This window comes from Psittacula echo (assembly GCF_963264785.1).
Source record: "Psittacula echo genome assembly, chromosome: 3".
Taxonomy (NCBI): domain Eukaryota; kingdom Metazoa; phylum Chordata; class Aves; order Psittaciformes; family Psittacidae; genus Psittacula; species Psittacula echo.
Window position 1 is genome coordinate 104,953,224 of NC_137736.1, and position 14,653 is coordinate 104,967,876.

At 41.6% G+C, this 14,653-nt stretch overlaps 1 protein-coding gene across 3 annotated transcripts in view; it reads right to left on the reverse strand.

The window, feature by feature from the left end:
- Nucleotides 1-14,653, reverse strand: part of PDS5B (PDS5 cohesin associated factor B) — a 119,810-nt gene that overhangs the window by 26,971 nt on the left and 78,186 nt on the right. For all 3 annotated transcript variants that reach the window (XM_080614425.1, XM_080614426.1, XM_080614424.1), the window contains exons 23-24: nucleotides 9,831-9,967; nucleotides 3,668-3,791 (exon numbers count right to left, since the gene is read on the reverse strand). In XM_080614425.1, coding sequence (XP_080470551.1) covers nucleotides 3,668-3,791; nucleotides 9,831-9,967 — 261 coding nt within the window. The remainder of the gene's footprint in view (nucleotides 1-3,667; nucleotides 3,792-9,830; nucleotides 9,968-14,653) is intronic.

Below are 14,653 nucleotides of genomic sequence, written 5' to 3' on the forward strand. Positions count from 1 at the left end.
ATGAGACTCACGTCCTTGGTCAGACTAAACATTTGAGCAGTAACTAAACACATCGGTGTTATCAGCGTTGTTCCCAGGCCGAAAGTCAAAACCACAGCACTGCACCAGCTACTAAGAAGGAGAAAAAAATGACTGCTACTGCTGAACCCAGGACAGTAAGAAAAACAAAGAAAGACTTTTTACCAGCACCTGTAGCGACAGGACAAGGGGCAACAGATTTAAACTGAAAGAGTACAGGTTTAGACTGGACATAAGGAAGAGGTATTTTATAGTAAGGGTGGTAGGACATTAGAACAGGTTGCCCAGAGAAGTTGTGGATGCCCCATGCCTGGAAGTGTTCAAGTCCAAGTCGGATGGAGCTCTGAGCTTCCTGATTTAGTGGAAGATGTCCCTGACCAAAGCAGGGCAGTTGGAACGAGATGATCTTTAGAGGTCCCTTACGACCCAAACTATACTACAATTCTACAGTAAAATGTGATACTAACTTACTTATAAATGTTGATGACCCTATTACGTTCTTGTAATAAAAAGCTCATCTCTCAACATTCCCTTTTGAAAATTAAGAAGAGGTAAGCATCAGGCCCAAATATAGCAAAAAATAAAACAAAACACAAAAAACAAAACAAAACCCCATCAAACTACAACCACACAAACACCAAAACCAAACCAAACAAATAAAAACTAACCAACCAACCAAAAACCAAAATGGTTACAACACATCTGTTATCAATATCCACAAAAAAGAGTTACAACTGATACAGCTAGAAAATAGGAAGTGAAAAATAAAGTGGTACACAGTGATGAAATGAAGGGCAAGGGGCTTGCACCAAACATATTAAAAAGAGAGTCAAAGCAATGAAGGCAAATTCTGAGAGAGGAGAATATTTACAATACACAAAAATATGCCACAGAGGGCAAATGACTGAAGAAACAAAAAGATTTTGATCACTGGGATCAGGAGAAAATAGAACATGCAAAAACTATACTGGCAATGCTAGTCTTCCATGACATTATGTGGCTAGAGTATCCTTTTCGGAACAGAGACAGATCTTATTTGTCACTAGAGTAAGAGGCTCTTTTCCTCTCTACTAATTTTGTTCCAAATTGTAAAAATCCTTAAACCTCATTTTCACGCAAGACTAAAATTTCTATTAGGTTTTGGAATAGGAACATTGAAAAGTCCTCGCTTTGGGTGTAAAAACCTTCAGTTATTACCACTGAATTTCTGATGCAGTTTTGTTACATTTCATCTGCTTAAGTAATTTTGTTTTGTTCCATTTCTCTTGTTTTTCATAGCATTTGGGAACAGAATAAAAGCTCCCTTCCAAAGGAAGACAGAAGCTTAAAATCCACATAAACATTCTTAAAACTAATACTGACTGTGCTACTCTGATATATGAATGGTTTTTCTCAACTAACTAATTTAAAATGGGTTACAGGTTTTAAAGCTTTAGCCAGTCACAGGACTTAAGGTCTAGAATGGAGTATCATTATTACTAAAGGTATGTTCTGGAAGAGATTCCTTCCAGAAGTTTTCTTGACTTCTGTGAGATCATGAGAATACCAGCAGTTACAAAAGTAATACCAAAATGAGCCCCTCCATAATGGCGTTACTCTTAGTGTGTGGATCAACTTCTGTTGATTTTCTTAAATCTACCAGACAGGAACACAGATAATCTCTATATCTCTGCTTACAATTTGAAAGTTATTTTCTTTCCGCTACTGTGGGCTCACAGGCATAAATTATGGATGAAAATCAAAAAATCATGGCAGTCAGATGAAGTTCCTCATAACTGGAAAAAGAGAAATATAAGCCCCATTTTCAAGAAGGGGAATTACAGACCAGTCAGTCTCACCTCTGTGCCAGGCAAAATCTTGGAGCAGATTCTCCTGGAAAGCATGCTAAGGCACATGAAAAACAAGGAGGTGGTTGGTGACAGCCAGCATGGCTTCACTAAAGAGAAATCCTGCCTGACCAATTTGGTGGCCTTCTATGATGGGGCTACAGAACTGATGGACAGGGTAGAGCAGTTGATGTCATCTACCTGGACCTGTGCAAAGCGTTTGACACTGTCCCACACGACATCCTTGTCTCTAAATTGGAGAGACATCAATTTGATGGGTGGACTACTCGGTGGATAAAGAACTGGCTGGACGGCTGCACGCAAAGAGTTGAGGTCAATGGCTCAGTGGTGTCCCTCAGGGATTGGTGTTGGGACCGGTCTTGTTCAACATCTTCGTTGGTGACATGGACAGTGGGATTGAGTGCGCCCTCAGCAAGTTTCCCAATGACACCAAGCTGTGTGGTTCGGTTGATACACTGGAGGGAAGGAATGCCATCCAGAGGGACCTTGACACACTTGTGAGGTGGGCTGATGCCAACCTTATGAAGTTTAACCATGCCCAGTGCAAGGTCCTACACCTGGGTTGGGGCAATCTCAGGCACAGCTACAGGTTGGGCAGAGAAGAGATTCAGAGCAGCCCTGCTGCTGAGAAGGACTTGCGGGTGTTGGTCGATGAGAAAATGAACATGAGCTGGCTTCAGTGTGCACTCACAGCCCAGAAAGCCAACCGTATCCTGGGCTGCATCAAGAGGGGCGTGACCAGCAGGTCAAAGGAGGTGATCCTGCCCCTCTACTCTGCTCTTGTGAGACCTCACTTGGAGTATTGTGTGCAGTTCTGGTGTCCTCAACATAAAAAGGACATGGAACTGTTGGAACAAGTCCAGAGGAGGGCCACGAGGATGATCAGGGGACTGGAGCACTCCCTGTATGAAGACAGGCTGAGAAAGTTGGGGCTGTTCAGCCTGGAGAAGAGAAGGCTGTGTGGAGACCTCACAGCAGCCATAGCACCTCATAGCCTTCCAGTATCTGAAGGGGGCCTACAAGGATGCTAGGGATTTTCTAGATTAGACTATTCATTAGGGACTGTAGTGACAGGACAAGGGGTAACGGGTTCAAACGTTTAGACTGGATATAAGGAAGAAATTCTTTACTGTGAGAGTGGTGAGGCACTGGAATGGTTTGCCCAGGGAGGTTGTGAATGTTCCATCCCTGGCGGTGTTCAAGGCCAGGTTGGACAGAGCCTGGAGTGGCATGGTTTAGTGTGAGGTGTCCCTGTCCATGGTAGGGGGGTTGGAACTAGATGATCTTAAGGTCCTTTCCAACCCTAACTATTCTATGATTCTATGATTCTAAAATTGAAGCACCTATTGAGAAATCTCTCCCTTTCTCTTAATATTTAAAGGATGGCGATTATCATTGCAGACCTCTACATTCCAACTATATTCTACCCAAATATTCAAATATTCAAGAAACCAAGGTGACTGTTGTCACCACAGTCCCATGTACTTTATATCATTTCAACTTCTAAAAATTTATTAATGCAGCTGGGGTATTTTAACTTTATACTGAATTCCTTGGTTTATCAATATTCTGACATTTCACTACTTTAAGTTAGTATACCCCCACTGGACAGCTTAGTACTATAGGTCTAATTCTCATCAAAAATCAGTTTTCAGGATTATGTAGTAGGAAAATAAATTCAAGCCAAGACTGAACATTTTGCATAAAATGAGATTAACAGAAGTATACACAACATACAGAACAAGCAAAATACATACTCATGCATATGCCGATAACCCACAACTCCCACCTAATTTCCTTACATTTATGGCTAGTGCACACAGCTGGTACTGTTCTAAGGTGATGATTTCATGGTAACAAGGTTCTTGTGCCAACTTGACAATAGCATTCCCTGCAGCCAGCCGCAACCGAGACATATCAGGTTTACTGAAAAAACAAGCATATAGATTATGAAGGTTAATTAGTAAGAAAATATGTAATTATTTGACTTAATTAAATCTCAATAAACTTGCACTGCTGAAAACGAGGCACTTCAAAAAGAAGGAAAAGTTTCCATGGACTTTGCCACCCACACCCCCACAAATCCACAGCAGAAGTAACTTCAAACCAGTAGTAGTTTTCATGGCACCACACACAGCCTGTTACCACATACCTATTACCTTGCCCCAACTTAGCAATAAAAGTATTCCTTGGAACTTCCTAAAAATTCCACATGTGTCAAAGTTTTAGCTGTACATTGGAGCAGCTCAGCCCAAATTGCCCCTAAGAGACCTCAATTAGCCTATGATGGAATCTACTTCCATTCAGCATGCTGATTTTTCCTCAGCAGGGTGCTTCTGTCAAAGAAGTACCCCATTTCTAGTCCCCAGAGATGCCAAAGTTTGTCTAGAAATGAAACAGCAAGTAGTGATAAGACAAGGGGGCATGGGTTAAACTGCAAGGGAGCAGATGCAATACTAGGAAGAAATTCTTTACTATAAGGGGTGGTGAGACACTGGCACAGGTTGCCCAGAGAAGTTGTGGTTACTCCATCCCTGACTGTTCCAAGACCAGGCAGGACAGGGCTTTGGAGCTTTGAGCAACCTGGTATAGTAGAAGGTGCCTCCTGCCCATGGCAGAGGGGTTGGAACTACATTGTCTTTAAGGTCCCTTCCAACTCAGGCCATTCAAGGATTCTATGAATGACAGCTCAAAATCAGTGCTGCAAGTCAACTTTAGTTAAGATTAATTAGATATTATGATAGGTGACTAAGTGAAAATAACAGCAAAAAACAATTAGGCATATGAAAAGGTTTTCAACATGCTGAAGGTATTGTTACTTGACCCACACACCAAAATTGCACTTCCACTTAGCAAAACACTGAAACTCTCTGCTAAGTTTCATGTAAAAAGATGAATGGGTTTTTCTATAACCTTTGTAAATATGGTTGTAGGTTATCAGAATATCAAAAGCATCTTCAACAGGAGCTGTGCAAACTGATACCCACTTGATGTTAATAAATTTAATAAACTTAGTTGAGTTTTCACTGTTCAGAGTTTATTTCAACAAATTACATTACTTTGTTGTTTCTTCCGATCAAACACAAAGAAATAAATAAGTTTTACGCATCTCACTTAAAGCACTAATGAGTTCTATTCAGCAGTAGTAGGTACAGCTTTTTCCTTGGGTAATTTGACGCAGGAATCAAGCTGTATTTTTATTTAAAAATAATTATTCATTTTAAGCAGGACAAATACTGTTTAACTTGTTAATCATTCCCCTTTATCCTTAGGAAAAGCAAACACTGTAGACTTAAGTCCATTATTGCAAAAAAATGTATAAAGCATAACAAATAGCAACCAAGTGGCAGGACAAAAGCTGCACTCACTTTCAAGCAAGGCATGAAGATTAACATGGTAATGTCTAGTTTTTAGATGATAAATTTCAGTTTAAAAAGAATCTTCCGTGATAAATGAACCCAACAAAGTTTTGCACTTCAGTGACAACTGAGAAATAGCAACTTACAAGCACACACTGACTGAGCTAAAGGAAGTATAAAATTAAGAGCTTTCAATCTCCCTCAGCTTTAATAGTAATAACATTTATTTTGAAAATTGAATCAAAGACATTTCACATAAAAGTTGGCCAAATTTTACAGAGTATGTGTGTCACAGAAATAACCACAAGCACATGGGAAGGAAGAGGACAGTGTCAGTTGTGAATATCATTCTTACAGCTGATGATGAAAATTCATCAGCTGCCTTATGCCCCGAAAGGATATTTTTGAAGAAACTCTTCAGAATTTATTTTTTGTCAAACTGTTATAGCCAAAAGCTTTCTGATCTGTTATTGATCCCAAACCACACAATTATTAGAGCTGAAATAAAAGCTCCTGCATGACGTAATTAAGCTTTTGATTACTTCTAATGATTCTGAAAATTTGTACCAAGGATGCCCTTCTCTTTTAAAACAATCCAGCACTGGAGTTAACATTTTTTTCTTCTACTCTGTAGGATAAATGTGTCCAGTTTTCTAAGCATTTTCTACATTCCATGGAATAAACAGTGTCTTTCGACAACCTCTGAGAACGTTGCATATCAGATGGTGTAGCAATTTATCTATAGCACAGAACTACGAAGTTCTGAACTACATGTTTTTAAGCACACTTCAGTGGAAGGAAAATAAAGATAGCCTTTCAGAAAAATGTCAATTCAAGTTCGTATCTAATATCAATACTTTCAGCAACAGCTAGCGTTCTCTGATACTCAAGTACTCTTACATTATGCCTAGTATAGATAAAATTAAAATCCTACTACAAAGACATGCAAGATTCAACTTAGTTTTACCTGACCACAAATGAAAACATTTGTATAATCTTGAATTTCAAATTTGTAGGGCCGTTCATGACTTATAAGATGAAAAATAAAGACCTGGAAAGGGCAGTTGAGATACTGTTTATTGAAAAAATTTAATATTAAAGCATCAGACACCGGTGAATTTAACCTACGTATGCTAAGAACTCAAAGCAATCAGTTGTTGTCTTAAAAGAAATTCAACAAAGTCATCAATCCTAGCACTTCAAAATGAGAGTACAGATTTGTTTCTTTATTTTCCAAGTAGGACCTTGCCTGTACCTGACACTCTAAGCTGAACCGTACCTTGAAATTTAAAAATCCCCTTCCCTTACACTGTCACTGAGAAGTACAGTTGTGTGTATTTAAAGAGGCATTGAAACAGAGTAATTTTTATGGCTCATGAGGACACTACACCAAAATGATTATAACATGACTAAGAGCCCATGAGGTCAAATGCCTCCTGAACCCTGCCATTTTCAGTTAATTCAATTATCTTTAGCAAATTATACATTGTTTAAAAGACAAGTACAAGCTATGAACACAAAAACTGCCTCTATGTAGACTGACATCAGATCAAGTACAGTTTAAAAGATTATGTTCTATACTCAACAGATAATTTTGCTTTCCAGACTACTCTAATTTGAAAAGGGCAGCGTCAGATTTGTACAGTAGGAACACAGTAAGTACTGGGAGAAAGAAGATATACTCATTCTATTCTCAAACGGTGAAGAATAAGGGTCAGGAAGTGTCAACAAGATCCCAGGAACCTCCATGCAGAACTAATGCACCTGAAATGTCATCTTTGCTTCAGAGATGTTAACATAGGCGGTGTGTCATAGAGAGACAATGGAGACCTACCCTCCTTCCAGTTTAGAGCCTTCACAAAATGCATTGTGAAAATCACAGAATAGCTACATTTGGAAGGGACCTCTAGAGGTCATCTAGCCAAACCCCTCTCTTCAAGCATGGTCACCTAGAGCAGGCTGCCCAGGACAGTGTCCAAATGGATTTTCAGTATCTCTAGAGATGGAAACTCCACCACTTCTCTGTACAACCTGTGCCAGTGCTCAGGCCAGTCTTGCTAGTAAAGACTGAGGTAAAGGTGGCATTCAGTACCTCAGTGTTTTCCACGTTCCTGTCATCAGGGCTCCTGTATTGTTCAGCAGCAGGTGTACATTTTCCCTAGTCTTCCTTTTATCACTTACTTAAAAAAGCTCTTCATGTTGCCTTTGTAATCACTCACTAGATTTAATTCCAGCCAGTTGGGCTTTGGCTTTCCTAACAGAGTCTCAGATGGTGTTTTCTGTATTCCTGCCAGGTTACCTGTCCCTGCTTCTACCTTCTGTACGCTTGATAGAACCATTGAACGGTTTGGGTTAGAAGGGACCTTTACAGGTCATCTAATCCAACTCTCCTGCAACAAGCAGGGGCTACTTCAACCAGATGAGGCTGCTCAGAGCCCCGACAAACCTCACCTTTAATGTTTCCAATGAGGGGGCATCTACCACTGCTCTGGAGAACCTGTTCCAGCATCTCACCATCCTCACTGTGAAAAAAGTCTTTCTTAAATTTAGTCTATATCTACACTCTAAGTTTAAAACCATTATCACTTGCCCAACTGCAACAGGCCCTATTAAAAAGTCGATCCACATTGTTCTTGTGAGCCTTCTTTAGGTACAGAAATGCCACAACAAGGTCTCTGCAGGAGCCTTACCCCCTCTAAGACTGAACCACCCCAACTCTCTTTCTTCACAGCTGAGGTGTTCCATCATGCTGATTATTTTTGCTGCCCTCTTTGGACCTGCTCAGGTCCATGTCTTTCCTGTACAATGGACTGAGCACAGTACTCCGGCTGCGGTCAAGAGAGTAGAGTAGATGGGGAGAATCACCTCCCTTGACCTTCTCCAATCAAACTCTACTAAGCAGAACCTTGAAAGAGGCCCAAGTCTGTTCTCCTCAAGCACTATGATCTTGCCTTTTGCTTTCCTTGCTACCCTCAGGACTCTGAACTCTACCATCTTACGGTCGTTACAGACAAGGCTGCCTTTAGACTTCACACCCCCAACAAGTCCCTCCATTGCTGGTATGAGGTCCACCAGAGCACCTAGCCTTACTGGCTCCTCTATCACATGTGACAGAAAGTTGCCACTGATGCTCTGCAGTAAGCACCTAGATTGTTTAAATGCTGTGTTGCTCCTCCAGTAGATATCTGAGTAGATGAAGTACCCCATGAGCGACAAGGCCTGCAGATACGAAACTGTTTCTAGCTGTTTATAGAAGGCCTCATCCGCTTCCTCTTTGTGGCCAGGAGAGCTACAGCAGACACTCACTATAATGTCACCTGTACCAGTCTGCTCTTTAAACCTAACCCATAAGCTCTCAGTTGGCTCATCATCCACTCCTTGGCAGAGCTTCAAGTTCTGGGGTTGAAGGGTTGCCTTCAACACAGAGCGACCTCTCGTCATTGCAGCTTTCTCCCTCCCCTGAAAGTATCTCCAGCCCTCAACTAACTTAAATAACAGAGCATTGACCATATCATTATGTACAGTTTGTATTATTATTTGCAGTTTTGAGTACAAAAAGATTGGGAAAATTAAATTACTAAAACATGCACAGTAAGTAATCATCACTCCAAGCATCAAAATACACAGGACCTACAGAACTGATTGATTCTGGATAAGCCAACAATATGCTCTGAGCAGTTATGCTAAAAAGCTAAATTACTACCACTTATCTCCCTAGCAAATGCTATGAATGGTCATATTACAGAATTTAAAACTATGAAACAGTTATTTTCAAGGAATTTTAAGATAAAGACTACACAGTTGCTGCAAAGATAACATACGAGACAATTCTTTAGTTTGCAACTTTGTGCACGCAATGCAGGTTTTATCTGCATAATCACTGTATAACTCTACCCCAAAATTAAAATCTTTTTACATAAACTGACACAATTCATGCAAGCCATTAATGGCTTTTATAGACGTGAATTTTTAGTATTTGGCAAGCAATAGTGGCTGACAACTTGTCACTTCTACTGCAGAGGATTAAGAAGATACCCACAAAAACAAATCAGTTGCCTAACAAATCGTCTAAAAGGCAAATTATTTATTGAGACTTTAATCCTCTTTACACAATTTCCTCTTGTTTTCACTTTTTAGAGGCCTCAAGGGATTAAAGTCTGCCTCCAAGCAAAGTGCCTTATGTACTAGCTATTCCCACCTGATTTAGTGCAACATGCTATTATCTTTTCATTAGAAAGGCTGTCTATTGGCCTTTGGCATACACAACAATTGTACATCAGGAAGAGCAAGCTACATAAAAAATTAAACCCAATTTTCAACATGAAAGAGGAAGTTACACAGTTCATTCCTGCAATACCAGTAATGGCTCTTTGAAGAAAGGGATAAAACAAAGATGATAAAAAACTAATATACAGCTATATCTAGTGTTAAAAAAAACAGAGACTCAGCAAACTTATGTAAGTATCCAGCTAAGCTTACCACTAGTTCTTATGAAACAAGATGCATAATCATTAAGCAGTCTAACAGAATAGCTTATGTACAACTTCAACTAAAACTCTACCCACCACATCAACACAGACATCAAGCGTTACCATCTGTTACATACCTAATTTTCCCCTGCTCTGTTAAATCACCATCGCTATGTAATATTGTTGTTAGCAACCTCAGAGTAGAAGTTCCTGACTTGCTGTGGTTGTTCTTCATTCCTAGCAACCACCGAACCATCATCTTGATAGCCTGAATCTGCAAAAGAAAGAAAAGTTGATAGGCAGAAGTCAAATCACACAATGAGCTCATTTATTTCAATAATCTTTATCATAATTTAATCACATGGTATTTGCCCAAATGCTTTTTGATGCTACAAACATAAACCTGTCAAGGCTGCAAAACATCATTTGAATACTGAAAGATATACTAGACATACTCTCACTAGACAGCAACATTTTACTGAAAGTCTCACAAACTTATTACAGCAAATAAAAACCGTACAACAGTTAAGGTTTGAACTGTTCATTTTACTAAGCAATCATACATTTTGCCCTATGAAAACCTATTATGCTAATTGAGCTTACATCTATTAAACACTGAGGAACAGGCAAAACAGTCTATACTTACTAAGAAAATGTTACTGGATCAAGAAGCAGAAGGCATTTTCATCTTCCTATATTATTATAATTCCTGTACTTAATCCCTATATGTTCTATATTTATATATGAAATATTTGAGTTTAAGACATGTAAATTAAAAACACTTCAGAGACAACTGACTGTTAGAATATCAAACTGTATTAAGGTAACTTGTTCTAGAAAAGAACTTTTCTTTCATGGCTGTCTAAAGAAAAGCCTCAAAGCACGTTACTTAGGATAACTTGGTTTTTGCCAATGGAAACATCAAATGTTTTGAGGCAAGCTTCTAAAAGTAAGCAGAATCCAGCTGCTATCAAGACACTGAATAATTTCATATTTCTTCAGTGAAAATAGAGCATGAATTTTGAGATTAGTTTGTTTTAGTATTTGAATCACTTTGTCCTTTCATTTTTCTTCTATATGAGAGCAGAGACAATAAAACAGAGAGAGGACTATCCTCCTACAGCAAAATGAAAATGCTAATCACATAGGCAACCTTGGGGAAGAAGAAAAACAAACCAAAACCAAGCCTTTGAAAATCTAAGATATTTTTCGTAAACACTAACTTCAAATTTTCTCCTTTATGGGAAAGGCAGTTCTAATGACTGTTATATAAACATTGACAGTATCACCAAATTAAATTCATCATACAGTTGACAAATTCCATGTAACAAACTGACCACAATGGTCCCTTCAGATCTAAATTCTGTGATTGCCATCTATACCAGAGTATTTTTTTTAGCACCATGGTCCATATACTACACCTCCAGAACTGTAATTCTGTTGGGTAACACCAGCAAGAGGTAGGATATCTGTCACTCCAGATCTCAAAATGCAAACAGCGTTTGTGGAACAGAAATGAAATTGTCTTGCCCTAGCATTCCAACACTCTTCCACTGAAACAACTCTAAGTATCCACCAGAAGATTTTAATAGCAACAAAACCAATGTAATAATAGCAATAAACCCAATGTAGTAATAGTAGTAATAATAACAGCAGCAGCAGATCTTCTCTTAGTTTACCAACTAAAGTTTCCTCATGCCTTAACCAGTACCTGTAGCCATTAGTGCCTCTCATTTGTTGGGAGGATGGGAATACGCCAATTCAATTTGGTTTAGGAGCCTAGAATCTTCCTCTGAGATTAAAAATCATAGAATCATAGAATAGTCAGGGTTGGAAAGGACCTTAAGATCATCTAGTTCCAACCCCCCTGCCATGGGCAGGGACACCTCACACTAAACCATGCCACCCAAGGCCTCATCCAACCTGGCCTCGAACACCGCCAAGGATGGAACATTCACAACCTCCCTGGGCAAACCATTCCAGTGCCTCACCACCATCTCAGTAAAGAACTTCTTACTTATATCCAATCTAAACTTCCCCTGTTTAAGTTTGAACCCGTTACCCCTTGTCCTGTCACTACAGTCCCTAATGAAGAGTCCGTCCCTAGCATCCTTGTAGGCCCCCTTCTGATACTGGAAGGCTGCTATGAGGTCTCCACGCAGCCTTCTCTTCTCCAGGCTGAACAGCCCCAAATTTCTCAGCCTGTCTTCATACGGGAGGTGCTCCAGTCCCCTGATCATCCTCGTGGCCCTCCTCTGGACTTGTTCCAACAGTTCCATGTCCTTTTTATGTTGAGGACACCAGAACTGCACACAATACTCCAAGTGAGGTCTCACAAGAGCAGAGTAGAGGGGCAGGATCACCTCCTTTGCCCTGCTGGTCACGCCCCTCTTGATGCAGCCCAGGATACGGTTGGCTTTCTGGGCTGCGAGTGCACACTGAAGCCAGCTCATGTTCATTTTCTCATCGACCAACACCCGCAATGTAGGGATTGGTACACGGACGGGAGGTTGTCAGGAGGGACAGGAACCAGCTGACCCTGGGGAGGTACTTAGGCAGCAGATATAAGGAATTGTAACTGCGCAATAAATCGTTGATGACCCGCATTCCGTGAATGCTCTATGTCTCAGCCCTAGTTCGGAGGGAACTAGTGCTTCCGTCCCTCACCACACGAGTAGCGAGAAACTACAAGTGGTGACCCCGACGTGATAGCGATGGATGTGAGCCACGTGGTACAGGTACTGGAGGCCCTCGTGCAGCAAGCTGGGCTGCCGAAGGCGATAAACTCGGAGCCAGCGGGCCACTGCATCCAATGGTTGCGAGGCCGGGGGGCGGTGGAGGCCCCTGTGGACGTATTAGATACCTCCCGATGGGGACAGATCCGCCAAGAGCTTTTGGAAGAGGCCTTGGCTGGGGAAAAGAAAGCAGGAGATCTAGGGGAGACGTGGGGTGCCATCGAGAAAGTTGTCTCCAGGACAGGAGCTGCTGGAGCGGCTGAGGGATGTGGAGGCGCTGCGGGTGGAGGAGCCGCGGGTGCAAGCGCGGGAGCTGTGGAGGAAAGTGCCCCAGGAGGTGCGGCCGGAGCCCCCGGGCCGCGCGGCCGAGCGGGCAGTGCCGGGGCTGCAGCGAGACTGCCAGAAACCGAGGCCGCGGCAACAGCAAAAAACCGGGAAGTGGAGTCTTGTGAGCCCTGGCAACACTCCCCTTTGTGCGACAGGGCGAGGGGACAGGGGGGTTCTCCACAACGAGCGACAGCAACCCTCAAAGCCTACCCTGGGGGAATCCTCCCTACTAACGACATTGTCTTTATCCTTGGCTACCAGGCTGGAGTGTTCAGTTTGGTTTTGATTTTCTAGGAAGAAAAAAAAAAAAAAAAAAAAAAAAAAAAAAAGGTACCCTTATAGCCTTTTGAACACGGTGTGTGAGTGCCGTGGTGGGCTGTGGACTTGAAACCCCATATACAACTCATTTGATAGTCTCTCTGTGATCCACATGTACTAGAAGTTGGCAAATATATATCCATGTATATCCATGTTTCTGTTAGCCCTTGGAGAATTTTTATGGATATTGCTGACCACTTCTTCCAATGTAGGCTGGCCACCTGCATCGGAATGAGTGTGCATTTTGGTCAGTGTAAAAGCCCAAGGCTCGTGCGATGTGGGGGGGGGCAGAGCCTCTGCGGGGACGCCTGCTAAAGTTGAGCCTGCCGCCTTACACTGCAGTGATGCTGCTTGGAGCTGATTTTTGATTGTCTTCACAGGGTCCTTATGCTACGTTCTGTATGAGGGACCATATAGTGGGAATAATGATTGTCTAGGTTTTGTGTTTCAAATATTGTAATTGTATGGAGTGTGCTTGTGGGATCCCATGCGTGTGTGCGTGTGTGTGTGCTGAGAGCGGACAGTGCTCTATGTATTTTTTGTTGTTGGGTTTGTGTAAAAGTTTTAATGGGTAGCAGATTAACATTTTGGACAAGAAAGGGTTAATGCAAACTGCCGTTGCTGGCAGGTATTTACTGCTGCTGCTAAGCAGGCAGGCAGCTGTAGCTTCACATTTCTTTCCCATCAGAATGCCTTTGAATCACTTTAACGGGCCTCCTTCTCAGGAGCTGATAGCGTGGGAGAGGGGGTATGTTTGTGTTCTCCTACCTACAGGTCCATGGCAGCTGCCTGCGAAGTTTGCAAAGCCTTGCTATGAGCTGGACAGACAAGTGGAGGAACCCGATGCCTCAGCTACAGGAGCTGACAGTGAATACCCCGAGCAGAATGAGATAGAGGAGAAGAAAAATAAATGATTACAGGACATCACTTGAGGGCAACTGAAAAGTAACAACTTGAATATGTGTGCTTGTAACGTAGCTGTTATTACAGACTGTGATTTTGTGTATAAAACCCACTTGTATTTACTAGCCAGTTGCTAATGAGAAACTATACCTTGTATTGTGTGGATTTGTTACTTGTAAAAGATGTTAGAGCATGCAAATTTGCAGCAGCTGCTAGAAAATGCTAAGACAAAAGCTAGAAAGATTCTAATATGATGGTAGTGTTATAAACCAGGTAATGGAACAAATTAAGAGGGTGGAAGAACTCCACTGGTAAGAAAATTCTTTGGCTAGTTTCTTGCTGCCATCAGCATTTTCAACATGCTGTTGTAACCTGTAATAGTTACTCTGGTAATGTAAATGTGTGTATGCTTTGCCACAGTAGCAACTTGTTACTGGATGAAGCAGGTAAAACTCTGCATTGACAACGAGGTACAAGAACTGAGGTTGACCAAATGCCTGCTGCCACAGTCAAGGGCAAGACTGGGTTGGCCTCTGTGTTTGCCACCAAGAAGAACCTTTAGCTCTGCTGCTGGCTGCAACCCAGCAGGTGTGGAGCGATGGGGACACATGCCATGCCAGACCTTGATGTGAGGGGATGGCCTCCCCTGTTACCAAAGAGACATCCAGGAGAAAAAG